The sequence below is a fragment of the Phoxinus phoxinus genome (genome assembly GCF_949152265.1).
Source record: "Phoxinus phoxinus genome assembly, chromosome: 2".
Lineage (NCBI taxonomy): Eukaryota > Metazoa > Chordata > Actinopteri > Cypriniformes > Leuciscidae > Phoxinus > Phoxinus phoxinus.
In genome coordinates, this window is record NC_136877.1 from 38,191,389 (window position 1) to 38,218,937 (window position 27,549).

General features: G+C 38.3%; 2 protein-coding genes across 2 annotated transcripts in view; one reads left to right on the forward strand and one right to left on the reverse strand.

Moving 5' to 3' along the window:
- Positions 1 to 24,453, forward strand: alx4a (ALX homeobox 4a). Its single transcript, XM_079586541.1, has 4 exons — positions 1 to 663; positions 15,485 to 15,798; positions 19,318 to 19,446; positions 20,751 to 24,453. Exons 1-4 carry the CDS (start codon positions 318 to 320, stop codon positions 21,066 to 21,068), a joined length of 1,107 nt encoding a protein of 368 aa, XP_079442667.1. The 5' UTR covers positions 1 to 317; the 3' UTR covers positions 21,069 to 24,453.
- Positions 24,273 to 27,549, reverse strand: part of ext2 (exostosin glycosyltransferase 2) — a 27,666-nt gene continuing 24,389 nt past the window's right edge. The window contains exon 15 of the mRNA XM_079586536.1: positions 24,273 to 26,795. Coding sequence (XP_079442662.1) covers positions 26,657 to 26,795 — 139 coding nt within the window. The 3' untranslated portion in view covers positions 24,273 to 26,656. The remainder of the gene's footprint in view (positions 26,796 to 27,549) is intronic.

The window sequence follows — 27,549 nt, forward strand, 5'->3', positions numbered from 1 at the left end:
GTAGTGGTCTATACCGAGGAGATCTGGGCTGCATCTTCAGAAGACGCATTTTTCGTTACTCCTCTAACCTTAAGGGGGCTTTTTAGCTTTTGGTTAGCTATCCGTTTCTGGAAAACATCTGAATCATTGTATAACCAAAGCCAGCTGCTGCACAAGTCTATGCGTGCGTGTGTGAGTGTGTATTGGTTTGTACGAGGAAGAGGGAGAGAGTGTGAGAGTATCTGCTCGCTTTGCTCTCCAAAAAGGAAAAGAAAGAAAGAAAAAAAAATCGATTGGACGTCTTTTTCTTCCAGAAACTTTTTTTTTTTTTTTCAGGAATGAACGCCGAGACGTGCGTTTCATACTGCGACATGACATCCATGGATTCATATTATAGCCCATCTGCACCGCAAGGTAGGGATCACCAGGCGAACCCTTTCAGGACATTCCAAGCGAGTGACACCAAATACAGCCCCGCTTTCCTGACCAACAAAGGTCAGGCGTACGGGGAAAAAGCTGAGAGCCCGTTCCAGCAGGAATGCCAGTCATTGGATGCCACTGCTGGGGAAGGCACCTTTAACAAATACCACCTCTTCATGCAGAGGTCCTCCTGCAAAACTCCCCCAGACAGCAGCAAACTCCAGCAGGACAACGGACACAACGGAGGGCTCATCGCCTGTTATGGTGAGTTTAAAATCAAGCATTTGTAAAATAGTCTTAGTATGCAGAGAAGCAACGCAACTCAAGATGTCTTCTACTTTCTCGCTTCCAATAAATGCACTGCGTAGCGTTCAACTGCAATGACATTAATGTTTTTATGGCTCTGTTAAGACAGGATAATCTGCAAATCCCTCTAATAAAAAGCTACAATTAGACGAGGTTATTTTACTTGAGAGGCGGTTATTCATATTGATAATCACATCAGAGTGAAGTCCATCAGTAGGCTAATATTTACAAAGCAAATGCAATTGACTTCACAACTTACTACCAATATAACTGGCTCAGCTCTCACAGTAACACAATTAGGAAGAGGCATAACCTCCCCCGTTATTACATTTTACCTTTGAAGACTGAATCAAATTATATTTAATGCGATAATCTGAATTACAATTCTTAATACTGGATCTGAAGCAGACAATTGAATTAACACATTTTGGAAGTCAAACGAAACTAATTTTAAACACTTTTACAAGTTGTCGACGACACATTAAGGATTTTGACAAATTCTCTCACTCTATATGACCGCAGGCTCGGATCTATAGGCTATACGCAATACGAAAGCACTCTTGGCTAACAAAGTCAATATGGTGAAAAGTTTGCATAACTATAGGTTATAATATAGATTACAAGCATGTAGGATAGCTCGTGCATTCGGCAAATTAAGTGTTGTGCTTTTATTTGGAATTAGTTAAAGACACTGCCGGGGATGGCACAAAATAAAACACACAAAAAAAATCAAGAGCAACTAAATCAAAACGCTTATTTAACCAATAGTCTGTAAAATGAGGGTAGGTACTGAAATTGGTACAGTCTGTGCAGCTTCAATTATAAACTTTAAAGGCATTTAACCTTCTACAAATGTAACAAAACTATTTCTTTCAACTAGCAATCTGTGTACGAAGCTATTAGTGTAATAAAACAATTAGCTACACGAGAGATTTTCTCAGCTATTCCCTTCTTCTAATAATAAGTCTAATAATAATAATAATAATATAGCCTAATACGAATAATAATACAATAATAATGACAATGTTATACACATATAAATTCGAAAACAGGAGGGACAAACATTTAAAAATATTTCCGGATACGGAAGCCAAAGAGTTGGTAGCGGTAGCCCATAATGAGGTTGGAAAAATGTTTCAATGTGTCCATAAAAGTCTTTTGCAAATGTTTGTTTTAGTTAATGCATTTTTAACAATGCACATATTTTAAACTGACACTAATGTGTTTGAGATTAAACGAACTTGTTCGACGTAACAAGAAAAATGTCAGGTGTGCTGTGCGACCGGCTATTAACTGAGCTGTCTCGAGTTTAAAATAAGAGAAGAAAAAAGGCTTAAAAAGTAGTTTAAGACCGTACTGTTTTTTTATTATTCGAAAGAGGAAATATATTGACCAATTTAAGAAAAAATGAAGAGGAACATTTTTGGAAAATGGATATAGCCTACCGATATCAATCAAATGTTATAATATCATAAACAACCTTCAAAAAACATGATTCGACTTTCAAGAGTAAAGCAAAAATGCATCTTCAGACATTGGCTAGCTACAAACAACCACTTGGTATTTCCTCCTCCTGAAATTACCAAAGCTTGCAATAGCCTACCCAGCTAACAAAAAAAGGTCCCCCGAACGTCCCCTAAATGGCCTGTGCGAACGTCCCCCCGAACGTCCCCGTGTAGGGTCCGCTTGATGTCCCGCGGACGTTCGCGAAGACGTCCTCCGAACGTTCAAGAGGACGTTCACAGGACCACCAGCGGCCATTCGGGACATTAAGGGGACTTTCGCGTTTAGTCCCATGAATATCATTTTATTTTATTTTATTTCTGGCTAACCAAAGAAAACAGACACGTTGTAAGGAACAAAGTATTTATTTGAACAATTGTAAAGGTGTTGTGCTCTTTCCGTGTGTGTGTGTGTGTGTGTCTTCAAACGCGCTGGCAGCTGTGTGTGTGTGTGGGTCAGCTGTGGGGTTAGTCCGTTGGCCATTCTTCCCCCTGGCATCTACCTAAAACAACAAAATGAACACATTCAGTAGTGTTATGATTTTATATGTCTATTTATCCATAAGTGAAATATAACGTTGTCTCATTTCAGCAACATTTAACGTTAGCTTCGTAGTGTTAGCATAACGGTTAGCAGTGGTACACGGCCGACAACTTCATCAAACGTTTTAAAAGGTACAATTTTCATAAAATGTAATGATGGATAGTGGTTACGATAACTAATGTATACTAATATAACAATTAAAAATACCTTTTAGACAGACGAAAGGGACACCACAAGGCCGCGTCTGAGGAGGACCGTTAACTGTCACTCACTAAGCAGCTGAGCGTTGCCATGGATACATGCTGCGTGCCATAATGAATGACGTCACTCGCTTAGGTGCATTTGATCCCATGTTTTGATCGTCACTTGCATGTGTGTAGCTATATAATATGACACTTTTTTTTTTTTTTTTTTTGAGATTCAAGTGCTATCAGTCGTCTTAAGTGCAATAATTAGAATAATATGTTTCCTATAATAACTTATTTTGAATAAAACCAGTCCTTCGATCGCCTGACCAACAGTTTGACATGCAGCCTAAATTAGGATACTTTTATTTGTCTTACCTGTTATTTTCCACTTTCTTTCCAGCAATGTGCTTTTCCCTTCTTCGCATTTTCCTTGGCTGTATTCATCATTTGAAGTCGATGCATTCTTTTAGAGCTCCTGAGATTCAACCTTATTTTCTTCATGCATGTGGAATAGTAATTCTAGCCTATTCAACTGAATAAATTATCATGTTTTTGATGTTTAAATTATATTGGCTGAAAACAGACTCTGATTTGCTTACATCTTTAATTAGTGATAGAAGTTATAAGTAACATGAAAGTTATTATCTTAACATTAAAATTAAAACTAACATTTTTAACATTAACTTAATTTTACAATAAATTCAAATAATATTTTTTACTATAATTTATTTGCAGTTACTAATACTATAACGTCAATCTGCAAAACAAAAACCATGGTTTTTAGATAAAATCCATTATCACAATTAATTAATGGATATTAAGGAATAAACAAATCCCCTTTTTAATCCAATATTGGGTTTATATTTTAGTTTAATTATTCGTTTGAGTTGCAAGATGTCCGGTCTAATGATAAAAATCAAAGGCATGGGCGACTGGATTTCCCAAGTGTTGTCATGGAAATGGCAGGTGAGGGACGAAATAGGGACGTTCGCAACCTGGCCCGGACAAATGTCCTCAGAACGTCCATCAGCGAACGTTACAAAGCGGACCAAATGCGGACGTCATCGGAATGTCCGCCAGCGAACGTTACAAAGCGGACCAAATGCGGACGTCATCGGAATGTCCGCCAGCGAACGTTACAAAGCGGACCAAATGCGGACGTCCTCCGAACGTTCGCTCGGGAACGTTACAAAGCGGACCTAATGCGGACCTAAGGGGACGTTCGAAAAGTCCGGGGGACGTCCCCTGTTAGCTGGGTAGGCTATATAGGTAGGCTATATCAGGACTATAATAATCATGCAATAGTAGTCTACCAGAAAAATATAACACTGGCTGCAATAAGAAAGGGAAAAACGAATGGCTGCATCTCATTCGGTTATAGGCCTAAGAAACTTGTGTCCTCTGAAAACTACAAGACATGACCTACGACTATTTGATGGGGAAGAATGCCATACGGGTTCATCTCTTAGCTTAGTTGTCAAAAAGATCGGAGGAACAAGAGTGCAGAAGAGACCGTAAGAACATGGCGATATTATTGTAAGTTGCAACATCGAAGAAAGGGGGAAAAGAAAGAAAATAAATTAACAGAAGCTGCAGTAACACAATAACAGTGGCATTAATAGTAACATTTTTAGAGATAAAATAGCCTTATTACAATTGTGACCGGATTGACACTTTCATACGACAAAATAGCCAACGCCATCATTCGTTTACATCTGCAGCTTTCGATAACGCGCTGCATAATAAACTGATGACGCAACGAGATATAGACATAGGCTACATTAGATTTAATAATGGTCTGTTGTGCAGATGTTGTCAAATAAAAGTCCTATTTCCCAAACTATAATGAAAACCTCTCTGACAAAGAAAGACCATATAGGAGTTGATTAACAGAACCTTACAAGTAGGCTAAATGGGTAAATTAGCCAGTTTAATTTAAACTTAGCCTATATGTTTTATTATGCCATTTTTAATATGACATGATGTAACAGACTAGAAGTTGATTTGATTAATACAGGCCAAATTAAATCTTATATGAGCCAAAGTGTTATGACATTTCAAAATGTAGGCTATACAAAAGACCTGTTACATTATATAATGTTTGTTCATAAATGAAAGTTATTATAAAGTGTTACTTTGTGATGGTAAGAAAAACCGTTCCAATTAATCCTCCATAATATGCCTGTAATATGCAGAAAGTGTCAGTGGTAAAGTGATGGATTTACCATTGACATAATAATAGATCATTCATGAAAAATAGCAAAAAGCATCATAATAGAAAACAGAAATTGAAAAGCACTTACTTGTTTAAAAATAACGTCTGTCTATTTAGAGCAGGTACTAATCCAAATCAGATACAGCAAACCCTCATGTGGTGAGGGAGTGTCGATATTCTTAACAATATCCTGCTTTATTCATGACAGGTAGTAAATACTGTAGGTTGCTGAAGAATACATGCGTTTGGTGGCATCCTGTAAACAACAGCATCTCCAGAGTCTCAGTTCAAAGGGATAGCTTATTTTTTTAATAACGGATAATGAATGCATAAATGTAATTGATCTAGAGGTTAGTGAACACTGAGTAATTGACTTAAACTGAAAACACATTTCATCCATTTTTATCTACACAGATGGTTTATGACTGTTTGTGTGCTATTTTCTATGATATTAATATATTTCCAATGAACGTTGCCACAAATGGAACTCTTTTGAGACAGTATGTCACTCATATAATTAGGAAAAAGCAAATTCGAAGCACAAAGAATAACAATGCATTCTGACGAGATTGGCCGATACAGATAACTACCGTTCATTAGGGCAATGAAATTACAACATGTGGTCTAATTTGAAAAAAACACTTTGATTATCAAACAGTAAATCACAATTTAATATTCAGATGTGCATTTAAAACAAAAGCTTGTTAAAATGTAATGACATCATTACAGCAACTCAAAAAGTGCAACATACAAAGTGTCCTGCCAGAGAAATTATTCAGGCCAAAATGAAAGCTGCTAAGTAATTTTATGATGTGTGATGCCTACATAGCGGAATGATAATAAGTTTGTGATTGAATGAATACATAAATGCCTATTTAAACCAAGATACTTACCAAATCGAGTGTGGCTTACGTAATTGTGCAGTCACAGACTAACACTTGCATCAACTTCACATTTCCCCTGGGCATGATTATTATATGCCGAAGAGGGAATGTGGTTTTCAAAACAAGCTTTTGACTAATTCCTCCTTTGTGGTCAGCAGTAATAACACAAAGTAAATGACACTCTTAAAAGGGAGCCCTTCATCACCTCGTCAGTGAAACCCCAATTTTACCACAGCATTGTCCTTCTTTAGTGAACATGAACACTAGAATTGTCCTTACCAAAAAAAAAAGATCACTAGACGTACATTGACATGGTCCACGTCAATCATGACTAAGGGAGAAATGTCCAAGGATGAGGACTTCATAAAACCTTGTAAAACAAATGCCTTGTACAAATACACAACTTGTCACCGGCATGAGATGTTGATGGAAGAGATCAAATACACTTTTGGTAATATCAGCATTAAAGGCAACAATTAAGGATGCACTACTGCAAGTACATGCTTTAGATCAGGTCATGATGAACAAGGTATTTAAGCTATTCAGCATTATAGACTATTGATATTTGAAAGACCGTATCATGGGCTAAATCATTTAGTGTTTACAGTAGAGATAATCAGATAAGAAATTATGTTAGTTTGATTGACAACCTATAGCACAACAGGCAAAACTTGCAACTTGTGTTTGAGTTGTCACTTTTTCAGTATTATTTTGTACTTTGGTGGTTGTGTGAATCAGTTAGGCTTAAGCTTGCTCATAGTTTGTTTCTACTGGCTCTGCTGAGTGCAACAGCAAAATACAAAATATTCTTCATATAGGTGGGGGAATGGCAGTGTTTAAAGTCTTTGCTCCAATCAGTGTTTGAGTCAACTACAAAACAAATCAGACCTGTTCCTCATTCAGTGGACTTTTGTGCTCTCAGTTAACCATTCAAAAAAAAAAAAATTCATTAAACATGCGTAAAATAATAGTTGGAGATTAAATTTTAATGATGGTGACTTAAAAGCTTTTAGATTCAGGTTGTGTTCATACGCTTTCATATATTCTTCCTGCTTGCTAATCTTTTTTAAGCACTCTCACTAAATAGCTAACTATAATTTATAAGAGCGCTTGGCTGATATGATGAATAACTAGCCTATATGAAAGGAAGTAGCTCAGCTGAATTTATTTAATGAGCATTCACAAGCAGAAAGACCTTTTCCCGGTTGTAAAGCACAATTAAATTCTACATGTATCGATAAAAAAATAAATATACAAATTAAAAAGTAAAAAAAAAGCCCCTTTTATCATATACAAATAAATAGAAAAACATAAATAAAAGTAAATTATTAATGAGATATCGCATTCATATAATGACATACTATGCTATAAAGAAATAATAGTTTGATTTGTTGTACTGAAATATTATAATTTCTAAAGAATGTCATTTAATTTACACAACATCTAAGGTATAGACTACTTTTAAATGATATCAACTGTATTATATGAATTTACATTGGTAATCATTTGCAATGTCTGTATTAATACACTATTGTAATTTGAAATAATTATAACATAAGCATGGATATAGTCATAGTGGAACAGAAGTACTGCACAAAAAGGGGGGAAAGCATATTCCCGTAGTCTGTTGATCTAAGGAGAGGTGACAAGAACTTGGGATCATTTTACCAGTTCAAAATTTGGCTTTGCAGTTTACATTAGCCTCAGTGTGCTTGCCTGAGCGCCGCAAGTCGGCAGTAGGCTTCAAAGACAAGGCCTCTATTTAAACGGCATAATCGAACCCAAATAGATTCCCTCTAATGGGTCTTCAGTGAACGGCTGAGCATTTGATCAAAGGTGAAAGCTATTTTTATGTGAGCAAATTGAAATTTGTTGCTTCAAATCTTTACGATTGATTTGGAACGCATTGATAATATAAGAATAAAATAAATGTTGACATTCTTTCTTTTTTTAAAGAGATAGTTTACAAAAAAGGAAGATATTGTTTACTCACCTTTGTGTTTTTCCTGAACTCTGTGAATTGCAAAGTATGATATTTTGGACTCCATTTGACTTTCATTGTATAGACATTTATCATAATATTTTCTTTTTTGTTTTCTGCAGAAGAAAGCATTCAGTAAGTCATGAGTTTAAAATGACGTAAAAGTGAGTAAATGGCAGTATTTCCAATTTTGGGTGAACTAATAACCCTTTAAGCTACAAAAAAAAAGTGTTTCTAAAGTTTCTAATATTGTAATGTACTGTATGCTTTTATGCTACTTTAGCTTTTGGCTCTTCTGTATTTTTTCTTGACATTATCATCTTACAAGACAGTGATTAGTTAGGTTTTTACAGCATTCCATAGTGCTTGTTAACTAGAGCACCGCTCCAATGTGGTTTCTAATGCCATCCAGGAGATTACAAACTTTACTGAGGCTTTGGGAAATGCAATGTCAACTGCTTAAACAAAACAGTACGATAAAAAAAGAGAACCAAGGCAAGTTGAATTTAAACATATTTAAACTGATTTAATTTTATAACCCTTGAGACAACAGAGATATATTTGTGCCCAAGGACGCTCACAGCCGAAGCCACAGCCGAAATCACTAAAATACCGCACTTACACAGAGTACTTTAACTCGCTATATTTTTTTTCAGAAAACCACCAAATCTAAACTCTCCATAATCATAACTGTTAGAAAGGCAGCAACCAAACCAAGTAGTGTTAGTAAAACCAGCTCAAAGAGTTTTGATCTGACACCCCATGTTTTCTTTTTGACGGTGCATATGGATTCAAACTGCATTTGATAAACATCCTCAGGTTTAAGCAGTCTTGAGTTCAAATACTTTTTGTCCCGACACTCCAAGGGAGCCGGAGGAGCGGAGCGAGCAGTGATTTATCGCGAGAAGCAGCTTAAAGGAAATGCCGTGTTTTCTTGCCCAGCATGTGCTCTTTGCTGCAGCCTGCTGGGATAAATCGTCCTTCAGGACTAGCTGTGCGTTTGGACTTCTCTGCGGATACCCATCAGAGTCTCACTACCGGGCTTCTTTTTTTTTTTTTTCAGTCTGCACCAGCTGAGACGCAACTCTCCCTCTGAAACAACTGCTGTCTTGTGCGTGTATATGTCTATTGAATAGAGTCATACAGTTCTCTCAGAAGTACGCAACTTCAAGAGACGAGAGGTGACCCCTAAAACGTAAAGCAAGTTATAGGAGGAGACAGTCCCTGTGGTTTGGTTGGGCTAAGTTTAGAATCGCGCTGATGTTGTCACATCTGCCTTTGAGTATGTGATTTGCTCTGGTTTTGCAAATGGCTGCACGAGTAGACGTTTACTAATGAGGCTCCTTCTCTACTAATATCTTGTGGTGTCACGCTCACAATCACCAATAAAAAAAATCTTTCACCATTTCCATATGCCACCAGCCAGAGTCATTCTTCATATCACAACCTATCAATCTCTTGCCGTGTCCGTCTGTAAGAGCCTGAAATAATTAGATGGCGGAAGGGAAGTTCAGACTGTTGGCCTGGCTTCAGAGCACAAAGCTGCCTATCGCAATTCAATCCATATTTTAAGCACAGAAAACAAATCTAATTACTGATAGAAATAAAAGCTTAGATGAGCAAACAGTCTTCCCCGATTTCCTATACCATTTGCTTTCAGTCATAATAACGACGAAACCCGGCCTGACTACGTCTTATTTATGCCTTTTAATTTGGGCATATTTCACCATTAACCCTTCACAGAGACCCCAGGTAGCCTAATTTATAGTGTTTCTTTTATTTGCCTGCTGCTGACCCTAACAATCAGATTCTGTAAAAAAGCATAGAGGATGCCCTGCCGCTTTACAGCTAGTTAAATTACACTTTGATGTGTTCCCCCGTTTTCAGCTGGTACTAAATGACTGCCCCTTGTAAAGATCTGACCCTTGCTAACTCACGGGGTCGAGCACCGACATCCTACAAAGCCAGGAACCACTGGCGTCTCCCATCGAAGGCAAGGCACCTTTTTAGTGCAAGTGGATCTGGAACCACTGTGCTAGCCATTCATGCATATTTTATGAAAATATATAGTGGTGCCCTTTCCTCTTGATTTATAGGATATATCAAATGGCGACCCATTTGAAGATATTTTACTCTGGAGTCAGAGGTAAAAGTAGATGCTGTAAAGTAGGTTTACAAGCCCCATTCTTGTTACGCATACAGGTGTGAACCTACTCGGGTTAAAATGCCAATTAGTCTTTTTCCTGAACCTCACCGTCTCCTAACCTAGAGCTGAACTTCTTGTCGTGCCCTGGTAACCGATGCAGTGACTCTCTTACCTCATTGCACTGGAAAAGTAAAAGACTTCACACATCTCTCACTCTGTAAGAAAGGAGAAGTGTGCTATCTTGGAATCAGTGTTAGAAAAGCTGACGCACAGATAACTAGATGGAAAACACACAAATACCATTATGTCCTCATGAATTAAAAAAATAATAATAATCGCTCACCCAAAACTGCAGTATGCAGGATGTCTACTAATAAACAAGAGAAATAAAATCCCACACACTACAAATGCTCGCAGAAACATATCAACACTACATAACATGTATAATATGTTCAATGCAAATACCATTCTAATTGCTGCTATTTTCATCAAAAAATCCTGATAAAATGTATCTCAGTGTCCACAAAAATATTAAGCAGCTCAACTGAGCATGTTTCTTGTGCACAAAATCAGCATTTTACAATGATTTCTGAAGTATCATGAGAAACTGAAGACTGGAGTAATAATCCCATCACAGGAATGAATTACATTTTAAAATATTACAATTTAAAATAACTGTTTTCTATTTCATTATATTTTTTCAGAATATGTATTCAAATAGAAAACAGTTATTATGTGAATGTGTTTTTATCAAATAAATGTAGACTTGTTAAAGATAAGGGACTTCTTTCAAAAACATTTATAAATCTTACAAACGCCACACATTTGAACGGTATACGTTAGACATTCAAAAACATCAAGCAAAACATTTAAAATATGTAATGAATAAATCAGAAAAATCAGTGATCAATAGCAGTGGAAAAACAAGAAGCCTTAAGATGTGTAAAAAATAAAATAAAATAAAAGGACAGTGAATAGATCCCTTGTTCAGTCAATTTAAGCTTTTGCAGGCAGTACCAAAATTCTAAACATTTTATTTCTTTAATTCTGCTAAAATAATGTTCTCTTTTGGAATTCACTAGAAAGAATAGGTGATTTTTCTGGTATTATCTGTTGAAGACATTTTTCCTGAAGCTAGATATGACCTCATGAAACTTCAGTGTGTCTAACAGCAGCACAAACGGGGTAAAACAGCATGACCATGTTCTGCTCTGCATTTTTTTGTTGCAACCTTCAACCACTACCCCCCTCAGAGCTCCAGTTCAAAACTTTTTCTATTCTGACAGAAACATTTTACCGTGAGATTTCTTGCCCAGAAGGCAGGTCATGTTACTCGCCCATATGGTGGAGCTACGGGGCAGCCGAGTCTCTGTTCACCTTGAGCAGCGGAGAGCCTGGGTTGAACCCTAGGTGGACTACGAGACTGTCACAATACTCTAGGTCTGCCAAAAGCCATCAGTGACACAGGGTATAAACAAGAGCCTTTGATCGCTAGGCCCCGATTTCAAACAGGCTGTCAGCTTTTCCGTGTGGGGGCAAAAGGCGTGAGGCATCTGAAGAGACAAGCTGAAAATATTTAGGTTTGAGTAAATTTGCTGCTCCCACTTGCTTAACAAGATGTGTCAGTCGTGGGCAAGAGGCAATGTGGGAACCATTATACCCCCAGGCCTGGCTCCATGTCTGTCATGGTTGAGCCCATGGTGCCTGGAAAAGGCAAATAGGGAGACAACCAAAAGGAAGCATACAATGTGCTATGTGGTCAAGAACAGGAGCAGTTCCTAAGGCATATACTGTACCTACGAAAGGTAAAGACAAAAATGCTATATTTATCAAGCTGAAATTCTCCAAAGCTCTCTAAATCTAAAACGAACAATAAGAGTTAAAAATTGTCATTTATTCACCCTAATATTGATCAAAAGCCATATGACTTTCTTTTTTCTGTGCAACATAAAAGAGAAATATCTCAGTAGCTAAGTTTATGTGCACCCACAGTAATGGATAATGGCTCAATGGATTAATGGCTCAATTAGACTGAAAGGCCTTCATATAAACATCCCAATCAATCCGATTGAGCTTGACCCAAATAAAAATGTGATCACTTTGAAAGGGGTGGTGTAGACCTGAAATAATGCGATCAATACTTTTTTTACGGATTAAAAAAATACCTTGCACACATGCGCAGTGCTGTCATTCACATGTTTAGCAAACCCATTTTACAATAAGTTGACATACGTTTTACTTATTATGAACGTGCAAAATGTATGTTTATTTACATCTTAGGAACTAGTCAGTGGAGGAAACCAAATATTTACAAAAAAAAAAGAAGCTTTTTTGGCATATTTGTTAACTTTCCATTAAGGTATGTCATCTTGGCAAAAACGACATTTATACTCACGGTAGCTCCGGTGGCATTACAGCGGTGGCTTTCTCTAGTTCCGAATGAGGATATAATATAAACATACGTAAATGAAAGTGTGAATCGAGTTGCAAAGTTTAGGATTCCTCTGAACAGAACTTTATGAATCTGAAATCAGATTGGATTTCTTCGAATTGAGGAAAATTAGCGCATGTAAACATACCTAGATTTTTTTTGTCCATACAATGGAAGTCAACAGTCACCAAAACAGTTCCGTACCCAACTTCCTTCAAAATATATTTTGTCTTTCATAGAAGAGGTTTGGAATGTCACGAGAGTGATTCATTTCATTTTTTAGTGAACTATGCCTTTAAGAGAGAGATTCAACCAAAAGTCAAATCCCATTAAAAAAAAGCTGGTTCCATTTTATGGAGTGTATTATACATTACGATAATGTTTTTTTCCCTAGGCAGAATCAATTTTCAAATCACTGACACCACATGAAATTCACAAAACCACAAACTGTTGTCTTGATCACAGTTCACATGGTTATTGGCAACTGCAAGATTTGAACTGGATGGAGGAATGAAAGGCAGGTTGTGCCAATATATTCTTGTTGCACATATTACCGGGGCTGGAATAACCACATGGGCATTTGGGCATGTGCCCAGGGGCAACATGTTTAGGGCCTGTACAAATCAGGGCCGTACAAATGGTTGCAAATGAAAGGGTGAAACATTTTTACTTTTAGCTTGTTACTGGGGCAGAGCCTTCAAAAGGTACATATGTGTGGCTTATCTACCCCTAAATGAATTGTTTACCCAAAAGTTAAAATTCTGTTATTATTGTTGTTCCAAACCAGTATGACTTACTTTCTTCCTTGGAACACGAAAGAAGTTATTTGAAGAATGTTTTAACCATACAATGAAAGTCAATGGGGTCCAAAACAACTTCAGACCCTGTTGACTTACATGTCATTTCAAAATACCTTCTTTTGTGTTCCACAGGAGAAAGTAAGTCATACAGGTTGTCAGATGCCAAATTTCGGTGGACTAAGCCCTTAAAGCGATAATTCACCAAAAATGTTTAATTAGCCCATGATTTACTCAATGTAAGCGCAACGTAAAGTTGTGCTTTAGGCGCAAGTTGTATGGCCGTTTGGCCGGAATATAGTTATATTACTTGATAAAGTTTTAAATATGGATATTTTTCTTAGAAGGCCTTTATTAACCCCCCGGAGCCGTTGTATTTGTCTGAAAGAAGAATGTCATATACCCCTAGGATGACTTGAGGGTGAGTAAATCATGGGCTAATTTTCATTTTTGGGTGAACTATCCCTTTAATATAGTAGCCTACCATTAGATGCTAATATGCATCCTGTTTGGGGACAAAATACAAAGGAGTACTTTTGAGGGGACTGCGCCAGTTACAAGTCATTGACAATCCCTCTCATGGGGAACCACAATACCCTAATCTGGCTCTGTACATTACCCTACATGGTTCTGTGAGGAGGTGAGAAAAGCATGTGTACCAGTAGCATTTACCCATCTGCCCCACAGCTTAAACCCGAGAAGGCTTTAATCAAGTCTCACATTAGAAAATGAACACATCTCAACACTGCATCACCTAAAATAACTTTCTGTCACTGAGTGCTGAGCTAAAGTAAGACATAAAGCTCAGGGTCGCCACTGGATCACATAAGAAGGGAACATTCCCAAAGGAACTCTAATCCAGCTTTACACCCTATTCCTCCTTGCAGCTAAATGAGTGAAACCGGGAGAAACAGCCAAAAGTCTGCCAATACAGCCATCAAGTTTGTAAGCGTTATGATTTGAGTGAGCATGCCAGTCTTTGTAGCACAGCTTTTCCACAAAGCACAGACAGGTAATGAGCACTGGGAGAGAGCTGGAGAAATTACCTAATGTACTGGAATCCTCACATTCATTGATCTGACTGAATTTATGACCGGCACGCTGACTGGGGTTTCACAGCTGAGCTGCTGTGTGTTTCCAGTGGCTTGACGCAGAAAATTACTACTCTAAGGCCGCTAGTGCGGCCTCATTACGAGCCAAGCTCCATTTTGCACCCTTGCCACAGACTGTGTGCATGTTTGAGGCTACACTCATCAAGCAGGGCAGTAGTCTTCGAATTGTGCCCAAGTGGGAAACCGGTAATTTCCTATCAGTCTGCAATTACAGCCACGGTGTCTGTTACACATGAGCAGCTGATTTATGAGCTGAGACTGGCAGCCGTTACTACATCCACGGGTCTTACAGATTCTCATTCCACACACTCACTACAGACCAAATAAAGAATAATCAAGATATTAGGATTGAAGAACTACAGTATGAAAGACAATACTACATTGCCTTGGTCAATATTAAATTGCATGCAATATTATGTTATATTGACCAATATTATAGCTAACACTTAGATAAGTTAACAGTATTGTTTACTTTGTTAACATTAGATAATACCATGCAGGTATAATGAACTTACAATGAACATACTTTATTAATGTAAGGTCATTTCTACATTTCTGATGCTTGAATAGTGCACCTGTTAATATTTCACATTTATATTTACGCATTTGGCAGACATTTTTATCCAAAGCGACTTACATTGCATTTCAAGGTACACATTTACATCCATATCAGTTCTAATAATTAACATTAAAGTATTACAAACAAACATTAATTTATAATGAACAAAAGCATATTAACTAACATTAACCTATATTAAAAAAAATTTAATTGTTCATTGTCAGATCATGATACCCAAAAGTATTAAAGTATTACCTATATATATATTTAATTTCCAAATATCACTGTAAAAGATATGGATGGTATTAAAAATTAAATTACACCAGGTTTTAATGACTCCCTCGCATCATTTTCATAATCATTTGTAATCAAGTAATGCACATAATGACCCTTCACGAATGTCTCTTTTTCTGTCTACAGGTAAAGACAGCACAGGGCTGACAGATTCTGAGTTGCCCCAAAACAGTGATCCTGCAGGGATGGATGGCAGCTACCTCAGCATAAAGGAGTCAGGAGTGAAGAGCCCCCAGCAGCCAAACTCAGATTTGGCTTCTCCGTTGTTGGACAAGGCCGAGGGAGAGAGCAACAAGGGCAAGAAAAGACGCAACCGTACCACCTTCACAAGCTATCAGCTAGAGGAGCTGGAGAAAGTCTTTCAGAAAACACACTATCCCGACGTCTACGCTCGGGAACAACTCGCACTGAGGACTGACCTGACAGAAGCTCGTGTACAGGTGTGAGCCACATTTACATTACCAAATTCAATACCATGTTTTGAATAACCTTGTACAGTGAGGCTAGATCAACAATGAAGTGTCTCTCTCTACCAATTTTAGTCCATTTGAGCTTTGAAAAATGAGGGATGGAGTCTCTTGGTCATTTGGCCTGTTAATATTTGGCCTGAAAGAAGAACGGCGACACTAGGAGGAAGAGTGATTACACTCAGTGCAAAGAATATTAAATGTAAATAGAGAATACAGAGAAAAAGCTGTTGAAGTTGGCCGTCACAAGAGATCATAAAGTAAAAAGGGGCTTTTAGATTAGACATATCAGGGTGTGCTTTCATCTCGAGCCTCTACCTGAACCTCTGAGCCCAGCTGTATTAAACTCAGCCTAGGTCTGGAAAACCAGAACCTTTATGTGACCCACCCCCACCCCTACATTTGCATTTAATCCCTCCAACACTACTGCTGCATTCCTGCATCAACAGACAGACCGGGAGATCCCTTTACCCGACCCCGAATGTGCGCTTTACTTAGAAGCCCTAGATTTACACTGTTTGTCTTTCATTAATGTCCCACTCAGGAAAGAATGTGTCCCTCCCTGCTCTCAAGGGTAGGTGAGAGAATATGGCCTGAAGTTCCTTCACATGGTGAGGGATGCTTATGACTTATATCCATGTACACAACTGGCTATAACTAAAGAATAATGGGAAACATCCAAAGAACCGCAATGGTTCAGTTCCAGGGACTATGAACACTGTCAAACCTTTCTGGAACTTACAAGTAAAGCCTTTTCTCATCTACTCTCTACTTTGGGGCAGCACAAAAGATATCTATTTTTACTGCACATTACCCTAATGCCAACCATACAATTTTTTTTACAGCAATATGAAAATACAAATGACTCATATGGCAAAAAGCAAGCTTAGGTAGTAGCATGTGCTCCGACAGTGATGCATAGTTGTGCAAGCAACTAGAGTTAGCGTCTGGCTCGGTCATTTACTGAACCCACCTCTCCACCACTTCTTTTCCCCATCAATTCCTGTTGCTTCTTTACTCTCATATCTTATTGAAGGCAAAAAGTCCCACATAATAATAATAAAAATTCAATAAAGAAACAGTACTTATGTACAATCAGACTTACTCAATTGCAGTTGTGTAAATTACTAATGTCTCCACAAATTGGCTGAGATTGTTTTTTCTTCGCCTTTCTAAGAAATATACCTGATAGTATTAATATACTTAATATGTCTGGATACATCTGGTAAAAGGTTAAGGGCTTAATATGCTATAAATAGCATTTTACTATAATTACAGTTCTGGAGGTCAAGAAACCAAAAAAATGAATGATTCTGAAGTAGAAGAGGTGAGCTTGAGTGACAGCAGAGTCAGACCATCAATCCTCAAAGCTACTCTGGACTTCAAAGCTGTTTTTTCTGCTAGGTTTAGTTCAGTGTTTCTGTTCTTTCTCCCCTGGTGCTGGAACATAAATAAAGCTCCATAATAAGCCTCTAAGCTGCTTTAGCTGTCAACGTCTTTACCAATTACTGTGTTACTAGCCCGCATGGACAACATACAAAAGATTTAAAAAGACTTTTTCTACTACGTTTCGAACAGGTGCTGGTCAAAATGAGTTGACTTGTTAATGTTGGCAGCCTTGAAATTATTCACCAGCAACCACTAAAGGGAAAGAATGATAGGATAAATTTTAAAGAAACCAAAAATCAAGCCCAAGGTTGCAACAATCCCTTTTGACCAAAATACAGATCCAAATAACTCCCCATCTATGGTCTCTCTTGCTCCCTGTCAGTCTAGTACAAAGGTGAACTTTTGGTGTAAGCATTATACAACACACCTCAGTATTGGCTCATCAGTATGAGAGGTGCAAGAGAATCTTTCCACCACTCGTCTACACGCCTCTACTGGGTTGGAGAGTCAGATATGGAAAGCCAGGGGCTTAAGAGTCAGGAAATTAAACATAGAATGAAAACAAACTCCATTTTGAACTTTCTTCCATCTTTCTTTTCGATCTCCCAACTTCCATGCTTAGATTTATGAAAGGGAAGACAGTCTGAGAAAAAGATAAATATAAAAATGGGAATAAAAATGCTGTGCAGACATTCATATTAAACGGACGTCTTTGCATTCTTAGATGCCCAGACGGTATCAAAACCTAGTATCATTTCAAAATAAAAGGATGCAAGCGGAGAGCCACAAGAGTGATGATGCTCTCTTCAAAATCTGAGCAAAATAAATGTTCTTTTTTTCTCCAGGCAGTTAAGCTCTACAAACATATGATGTGGAGCCAAGGGACATTGATGTCCACCACCAAATTAAGTGCAAACAGAGCTAAGGTGCAATCAAGTTACGCTTAGAGATAGGCTGACATCTTGCTGGCAATGGATGCAATAACCACAAACTGATTGACCAAAGGGCCATCCCCAGATCCAAGTTCAAGCTCCGTGACGAATTGAGATTGCAAGACAAAAGAAAGACTCCGCTTGAAAAAAACAACTTTCCACTCCACAAATCAATAAACAGATACTTCTAAACAGAGAAGATCTGGGATTAAAAGAATGGAATTTTGGCAGCTCTTCAGACTGCGAACCATGAGAAATCACTTTGTGTAATTTGTTCTCTAATTCCCAGATCTCTAAATAACCATCTATTCAGGGACACAATGCATATTTCTATAGAAAAGCAAGGAGGGAAAAATGTGAAAGAAAGTGTAACTTGCCAGATAAAATCCAGTACTAACTGTTTGTTAAAAGGATAGTTTACCCAAAAAATATATTTATGTCATTTACTCACTCTCACGTCATTCAAACGTGTGTGAATTTCATTCTTCTGTGGAACACTAAAGAAGATATTTTAAATACATTTTCAGCTGCTTTTGGGGTGCAAAACAACATTGGAGCCCACTTAATTTCATTGCATGATCAAAACTATATTCGTTTGTGTTCAGCACAGAAATTAAAGTCATGCAGGTCTGGAATGACACAAGTGTGAGTAAATGATTTTCATTTTCAATCCACCTTTTCCTTTCTAAAAGCTGAGCAGCAATCACCTAATCCATCAAAGCAAGCGTGTGGTGGCAGTGCAGGAGGAGTGAAACAGTTATTCGAAGCCTCTGGACCCGGTGGGTTCCTGCTTTCCCCTCCCTGCCCCCTGCTGCTGCTGATAGCTCTGATAGAAAAGAAACTCAGAGGAGGCCATCACAATCTGTCAGCTCCCACAACATCAAACAATGGCCAGGTCTCCCCGAACTGTTTCCAGGAAAAGATGCTGAAAAATAATACAGCCAAATGGCTTCCTACACGAGCTCTAGACTTACAACTAAAGTGACAGACTCTCTAGCCACCAACAAAAAAGTTTGATAATAGATGTTTATTACTCCGTCAATAAATCTCCACTAAGAAAACATTTCCTCTCTATGATGTAACACCACAAGTGGCCAGTTTGCATGAGGTAATTGAATCACTTACTAATGCGATATACTCATGATTAAGGGTTGATATGTCTTGCTTGCAGGTGTGGTTCCAAAACCGCAGAGCCAAGTGGAGGAAAAGAGAGCGTTTCGGACAGATGCAGCAGGTCCGGACACATTTTTCCACGGCCTATGAACTGCCTCTTCTTACTCGGCCTGAAAACTATGCTCAGGTATGGTGCTGTCTCCAGTAATAACTGAAAGTCAAGGAAATATCAGAAATCAGTATTAATAGTTATTAATAATGCTGATTAAGGATGGAAATTGTGAAAAATTGTTAAGAAAAAAAAAGTTTCCATTATCAGTTGTTTTAGTACTTAAAAAAAGTGTTTTGTTCATGGCTCTCTTAGCACTTTTATGGAAATATATATATACACATATAAATAATATGGAAAATATTCTCACAAATGATTAGTTTACACAGACTTTTTAATTACTTCACTTTTTTTAGAATAGAACAAACTGAAAACGTTTATCTTTATCCATACATTCATTGTCATATGAAGAACCAGTAAGGTCACTGAATTAAGACATTCAGTTATAAACTGTGTTTTATTCACTAATTTGAGTCATTTGTTCAGGAACTGATTGTGCTTTATGTTTTTGATTCAGTAAATGTATCAATCCTTTCATTCAGGAATCAGACTACACTGCACTTTCTGTTTTGTACTGTAGATTCAGTGATGTTGCAGCGCCACTTAAGTAATGCGGGGAGCCCTGTCAGAGTGTTTTATTAAGACTGTTATTAGAACGGACTGTCATTTTTTTAAAGTTATCTTTATGATTATTAAGTTCACTTTTTAAAACCTAAAAAGAGTGAATATTGGTGATGAATTTCAAGTGAAAAACAGTAGGAAGGCAGACAACTGACAATTTCGAGACCTAAGGAAACACAATGTCGAGGTCAGGTCAGACCAGGGCTGTGGCCGAGGACGACACGCCTTCACAGGAGAGCCAAAGAATCTCCTGGATTTATTATGAATATGTGGCCGGGTCGGAGGGCAGGGGTGGCTCTTTGGGGAGCGCGCCTGCAGCTGTGGAATGCAGCTTTGCTCACATCTGGGGCATCTCCCTGAGAGGGCTTTCATCTCCCTCCACAGCCCTCCCTCAGACCCCCACCTCCCCAGGCCCAGAGCTGAATACAGCCCTATCAATTCACTCTGTGCTCCCTCCGCTCAGCAGAGGAGGTTACTCTGGGTGTTGAAGGAGCGTACAGAGACAGGCATTCCTCCTCCACACTAGTCAAGCAGCTCCCACTCAGTACGGGACCAGATGAATGCCCCACAGCTCTTGATAAATCTCCACATCGAGTACCACTGAGGATTCTGCACCTTCGCCAATGCAATATTTCAAAACAAGAGGAGCCAGACTTGATAAATGCTCTCAAGACTAGAAGTTACATTAATGTTATTGATGCTGAGATTACAGAATGTAAATGCACTATACCTTAACCTTCTGCATTTTGACTTTGTTGCAGATTCAGAACCCTTCTTGGATAGGCAGCAGCAGTGCAGCATCTCCGGTGCCGGGGTGCGTCGTACCCTGTGACTCGGTCACATCCTGCATGCCACCTCATCCACATGCTGCTAGCGGAGTGTCTGACTTCTTGGGTGTGCCCAGTCCTGGAGGTCACATGGGACAGACACACATGGGGAGCTTGTTTGGGAGTCCAGGCATGAGCTCTGGCATTAATGGGTACGATCTAAACATGGACCCCGACAGGAAATCCTCCAGCATCGCCACACTGCGAATGAAAGCTAAGGAACACAGCGCAGCCATCTCTTGGGCTACATGACTCCCCCAACTTTAGGACGTTATCTCTGAAGTCCCTCAACAAACAAGAGAAGGAGGAGCAAATGTGAACATCAGTTAGCCACCAAAGCATGACCTGGGATCAAGGAGTGTGTGGATTGACAAAGACAAGAAAAAGTAATTGAGAAACCATGAGATTTATTTCGATTTGAAGTCTAGAGAGACTAGGGAAAATCAGAGATCATAAAACTGAGAATGTTCTGGCTTTAAAACAAGAAATACAAGAATGACGACGGAAACTTGACATTTGAATGCATACAAGAATTAAAGGAAAAAGAAAAAAAAAGAAAAAAAAAGGAAAGAAAACCCTGCACTTATCCGCCACTAGTGTCCCATTTGTAAACAGACATAAATTTATTAAACCGTATCTGGCTTCGTTTTCATTTCAGCATAATCAAAACCTGTTCAATTCTTGTTCTGTCACAGACTCCTTTTTCTAAATATGCCCGCCTATTTCAAAGGACAAATAGAGTTTCTCACAGTAAAAACTTTCCCATTGCAGCCTTTATCTAAATTATACAGCAGTAATCGCCAGTTCCCAATATAAAATCTGACAAAATCCCTCAGTGAACAATCACTACTGCTACATAGATTAATTTGTTCATATTAATTCATTTGTAGTAGCCTAGAATTCGTCTATTTGATATGTACTACACTTGCAGCAGTCTGAAAAATAGGTTGAACACTTGAGCGAAAGTCTGTTGGGAGTGGGACATCGGGCATGATAGACTTAACAGGGCCTGGGGGTGACAGACAGCAGGCAGAAAAGAAAAGCATACCTCTCCTGCAGGTAACTGGCACTCGAAGCAGGCTTCCTCTTGCCTTAATGAATTGTGTCCCTAGTACAAGTGCAATCTGCCAGTGCAAAGCCAAAGCAATACAGTTAAAGAACATAACATAAACAGGTGGCGCTTTCAGTCCTCACTGAAATCTTTCTATTATTTGCGGTCTCATTTCAATTTCTCTGCAGGAAAGAGTTGTAATAAAGCTGTTTGGCAAGATTTGACAACAGTATGCTCTGAGACACAAATCTCGTATCCATCATACCAACTGTTAAGTGTAATGTCAAACTTAACTAAGAACTACAATCTACAAAAAGGATGCAAAAATAGAATGAGAAACTTTTGCTCTATTTATGATTTGAAGATCACAATATTCTTGCATCTTTCAGTGAACTTTGGTGCCTTGGCTACTCTTCCCTCATTCTCCATGAAATTGCTGCCTGAAATTTGAGCCATGCTTCATTATTTTTTTTGGCAGAAGTCCTCATTGCACCATCTCAAATGAAACCATCAACTTGCCAATCTAGGCATTATCCACCATGGCTCTGATTGGGTGGAAGCAATACTGGGTTTGGCGACAGAAATATAAAGCGAGCACCATTTCAAGGTACTACGAGCTTTCTGCTTTTCCCAAGTCAGATTTAGATCAGGTAAAACAAAGCTGTTTGAAATCTGGAGCTGAATCTGATACGTTCTGCCCTTTGGAGAAGCCATTTCTAATTTGTAAATGAGAACCACATTTCCTTTCCTTCATTCTGCTGTGCAGCTTATCTGGATCCCTGGAGATATGTATATACACACACAACTTTTTTATTATAATACCAGAGCAGTGACTTACCTGGTTTGGGGGGGTCACAACATGGAATCGTGTTCCATATTGAGGTCTTTTTCAGACCGACAGAAACTAGGCTTCATTACTTAATGTTTTTAAACAAAATGCATTGGACACAATATCATGTTAAAATCACTTTGTGAAGAACCTCATTACATAAAGTTAATTAGAGATCACCTCCTTACAGCTGCTCAGTCTTGTGCTCCATGGCCTGGATATATGATATGTAAAGTGTTAGAGCTTCGTGAAGTTCGAGCCATGCTTCATTAATGTTTTGGCAGAAGTCTTCATTGCATCTCATGACTGAGCATCTCTCATCACCCAGCCTAGCAAGGGACCTGTTGAAAAAAATGAAATAATCAATGATAATGTTAATATGCTCTTCAATAGAACTAAAACTGACACTTTTTACTAAAGCAGACCCATCCTGCACCGATCCCATCCCCCAGAGTGGCAGTTCAACCTCCAGTCCTTATTAAAAGCCACGAGAAGTTCTGCCAGAGCAGAATTGTGAGTCCTGACATTGTCACTTTTGGCCTTTAAGGGGTTACTGAGAGGGTGAAGTGACTATAGTGTTCCGGTGTTCTGGGAAAGGACAATCCACACAGCTGTGTGCGGGGTAAGGCAAAACAAACATGCCTTGCACATGCTTCCCTTCAGCTGTCATGGCTCTTCTTTCAAAGCCCCATGCTGAACAGGGCCCGGCGTGCTACCCCAGCCAAGCATTAGCCCTTAGCGACCGAGTCCATGCACATCCATGCTCTCAGGCAGTCTTTTTAATTAACACCGAGACATCTGCGGAGAGGGATTCTGTGACAGAACAGAGCAGCCTGGGCTCTGTGTTAGCCTATCTTTAACTATTGTGGAGCCGGGAGGGGTGTCGATGAAGCTCAGGTCAACACTATCATCAGTTTATGTAGTATCAGCACACACTTACCATTAAATGAGCTAATGTGCACATAACAGAACACAATTCATTGCATTTGCTTTTCATACTCTTGTATTTCATTCAAAGATAAATCATAACTAAATATGTAAAAAGGTCAAGAGTTCTGTAGAGATTGTACAAGATTTGAACAGATTGTTCTTGAAGGAAATGTTAATTGTACAGTTCAATTGGCAAGTACATTGCAGATGCCTATGAGTTACAGAGGTGCTTAAATCTCTGTCCCATCTCTCAAAACTTATACTACTGAAGTAGGAATATCCAAGTACTAGAATAATATAATTCTTTGTTTTGTGTGTGGTCGCATGTACGGTTTTCTTTGGATTCCTTTCTGGCATAAAATACCATTGGACCCGTTCTTTTGTAAAAATATCCTTATCAAAAATATATTATTTTATGTGTGAGTAAGGGCTTTTGTTGTATTGTGGGTCTGGGGATAAAATGCGATTAATTTGGGTTTTTGGTATGTAAATGAACCTAAAATATTGTGATGGCTTTAAGCTAAACATATGGCTTTTGAATCATTTTGAATAATTATTTACTTTCAAGCTTGTTTACGGTCTATATATATTGTGTGATTTACAACCGTAAGTTATTGCACTTACATTTTTTTTTATTGTTGGAATTGCTTTGAGAACATCTGATTCAAGTGGAATATCACTATAAAATGTGTGTACACTCAATCAACTATCAAGAACTCTGAGAACATGACGGTGAATTACCGAGGGCTGGTAAATTAATTGTTCACGTGCATTTTCAGATTTGTTGTTGTAACAAGTTGTATATTTTGTTTAAACTTGCCCCCCCCCCCCCCAAAAACAGTAAGCCTTTAATTTTGAGAGAGTCACTCTGCTCCAGGACATCGGACACACTGTTCTCAGAACATGATATAAAAGCCATTTTACATTAAAGACATATTGAAGACAGGAAGTTCCTGTTGGATAGAGACTGCCTTTACTAGGCTACATTTTGAAGTTGTACATTACAAGTGCTGGGTATTCTACTATGGATGTTTCATGTCATTTGACATTTTCTGTGTGCTCATTTTTTGTGTTTCTCTAAATCCAGATGAATAAAAAAAAACTAATCATACAAATGTTCCTGTGCAATATATTAATACCTGTATTCATGAAGTTCAATGAAGTTTAGAAATCTAAAAAAGCAGCATGAAAGTGGGCAAAAATCCGGAAAGCACCTTATTTTACTGTTGATATTTAACAGTTTTAAGATGTTACTAAATGCCTTCATAATGGTCAAAAGTTTGACAGTCAATCAGACAGTGCTTGATCACTAACCGAGGGCTCTTGGATAGGCCTAAATCCTTTACTTTGATGCTGAGCTCAGAGATAAGTACTGAGATAAAGTAGACATTTTGTAAAAGTGACTGCTGTACTCGTATGACAGTTTTGCCTGTGGTATATAAAACGCTTCACAAGCTGCAGACAATCTGGCTCTCTGTGTGTAATTGGTCATGCAGTGACATTTCCAATACTTAACATGTTGCTGAAACTTCCTTACCAGATTTTCATTTTCTTCAGACAGAAAGCGTCAGAACAAGAATAGATTTCTCTTTACAAGTTCACTCCCCTTGGAGATGAAATGAATTTATCTCAGACGTGCAGGCTCCTGAACCTAAATCACTCAAAGCACACAGACATCTGCTTCTGGGCCCAGACAACACAGGCAGCTGGGGAAAAAAAGAAGAAGACAATTCATCCAAAATCTACACTAAGTCAACATACCATCGAATTAGGGATGAGCATGAGAACCCAAATACTAGGAAGTGACAGGAATGAAAACATCAGAATATTTCACACCAACTATGCACAAACATGCCAGAATCTGGCCTAATTTTTTAATTCTGTGATTTGTTTGAGGTTAGAAAAGGATGACAACTTGTTTCAGCAAGGTGGAGCACAACTGTTGAAACCAAATGAAGGATCTGATAACAGTTTTTTTAAATCAAACTATTCTTAACTTGCCAAACCATCTTAAAAATGCAACACTAGTATTGTGAGATGCTGTAAAGTCGTCAAGATGCAATGTAAATGCCAAAGACGCATGCATACCACAAGTACTATCATATTCAAAATGGCCAAAATGCACATCCCTACATTGAGTATTTTAGTTTTTTCACACTGTTTATTACATATAATACATTGTAATGTAAAAAACAAACAAACAAACAAAACAATTCAAAGGAAGAAATGAAGATACCAAAAAGAAACTGACTAGAATACATTATGAATGAATGAGTTCTTTGCAATATCATGGTATATAACCATGTTGTAATCAGCTGTACAGTATATAAAACTCTGCAAATAGTCTTTTGATATCTATTAATACACAAAATATGATTTAATTAGGCAGACATAAGAGTTTAACTAAATAGGGAACATTTACATAAAATACTTTTTTATCCAGCAACATTCAAAAAGTCAGCAACAGAATATAAAACGAAATGTCAAACTGATATAACTCAAAACTGTAGTATTAAAATCACTATCAGTGACTGTGCAAAACAATATCCCATGTACAAACTAATAGCCCCATCCCAACACCCCAGATATTCAGTTGAAGTTATGCTACAATTTGTTCAGCGTGATGCATTTCATAAAAAAAGTTAAACTATAAATGTAAAATGACATTAATATATCCTATTCTGTTTAGCAGTGAGCTGTGATACTCCTCTGTGTGTTTACTTTCCTCACACAGATATACTGACAACCACAAGGAAGGTTTCAGCTTGTGATTGACAGACAGACCAAAGCTCTGACCCGTCCTCACAGAAATCATCAACCGTCTTGATGCGTCGTCCTGTTTCAGCAACTGTTCTCAAGGGTGAAAATATGGTAATAAGTTATACAGTGAGTCAGCTCCCATCACACCACCATTGGAAAGGCACTCCTCAAAAGTCATTAGGTTAGATACAGAACAAGAAAGAGAAATCCTGGAGTGCCCATAGCCTGCTTGATAGATAAAAGTGATGGGAAAGAGTCATTTTGGTACTGTCACAGACTACCAATGTTGGGGAAACTTTTGAGTTTTTCTGGGAAGTCGTCTTTATAGAGTACAGGATCGGCACGGTGCTCCACAACCTTCAGAGGCATGGTGCCGAACACAGAGGCGAATTTGTTTATGCACTCAGATCTGGAAAGGAAAAGGAAAGAGGCTTAAAGAGTGGAGAAAAACGGGCAACATGGATAATACAGCAAAAGAAAAGAAAAAAAAAACACCTTTCAAAAATGGCTCTGTTGAGAAAAAAAACATAGATGGTAGAAAATAAATGGTAGTGTTCTAGAGTCATCTGAATCATGAGATACATGCACAAAATATAACAACGGGGATCAGATATTTTCAAAATGCCTGGCATTCCCAGGACACATATCACGAGAGAAGCATAACCAGAGGCAGGAAACCCTACATCAATCTAAACAAGTGTGACCCCTGGAAAGGTTCAGCAGTCAACGGAGCCCTTGATTGGCTGCAACCACTCCGTATTCACTTCAAGGTCAAACACTCTCTCGCAGGCAGCTTCACAGTCCACCAGACTCCTGCTTTAATTCCTCAAACACAGCTTGGAAGTATGAAACCAATCATCTAGACTTTGCTTCAGCGGATGAGGAAACGGTTGTGATTTTCAAGGAAAATCAATTCAAGCCTTTCTGATGCGTGCTTCGCTTGGTTCATACTTAAATTGAAACTCAGAATGAATTAATGATTTGTGGTGAACCTCTGACAGAGAGGAAAGTCACAGTTCTTTGGGAAGGAAAGTTTTTCGTAAGGTCCAGTGAATTTGAATGTTTTGATCTCAGAGCACAGGAAAGTATGTCCTGTACTGAGCTACAATAAGCCAATTGTTGGTGAAACCCACAATGCGTTTCAGATGCCAAGAATGCTGCCA

Coding starts and splice junctions, on each gene's coding strand:
- alx4a (XM_079586541.1), top strand. CDS start 318: ATGAACGCCGAGACGTGCGTTTCATACTGCGACATGACATCCATGGAT. Junction 664..15,484: donor AGGGCTCATCGCCTGTTATG/GTGAGTTTAAAA, acceptor TTCTGTCTACAG/GTAAAGACAGCACAGGGCTG. Junction 15,799..19,317: donor TGACAGAAGCTCGTGTACAG/GTGTGAGCCACA, acceptor TCTTGCTTGCAG/GTGTGGTTCCAAAACCGCAG.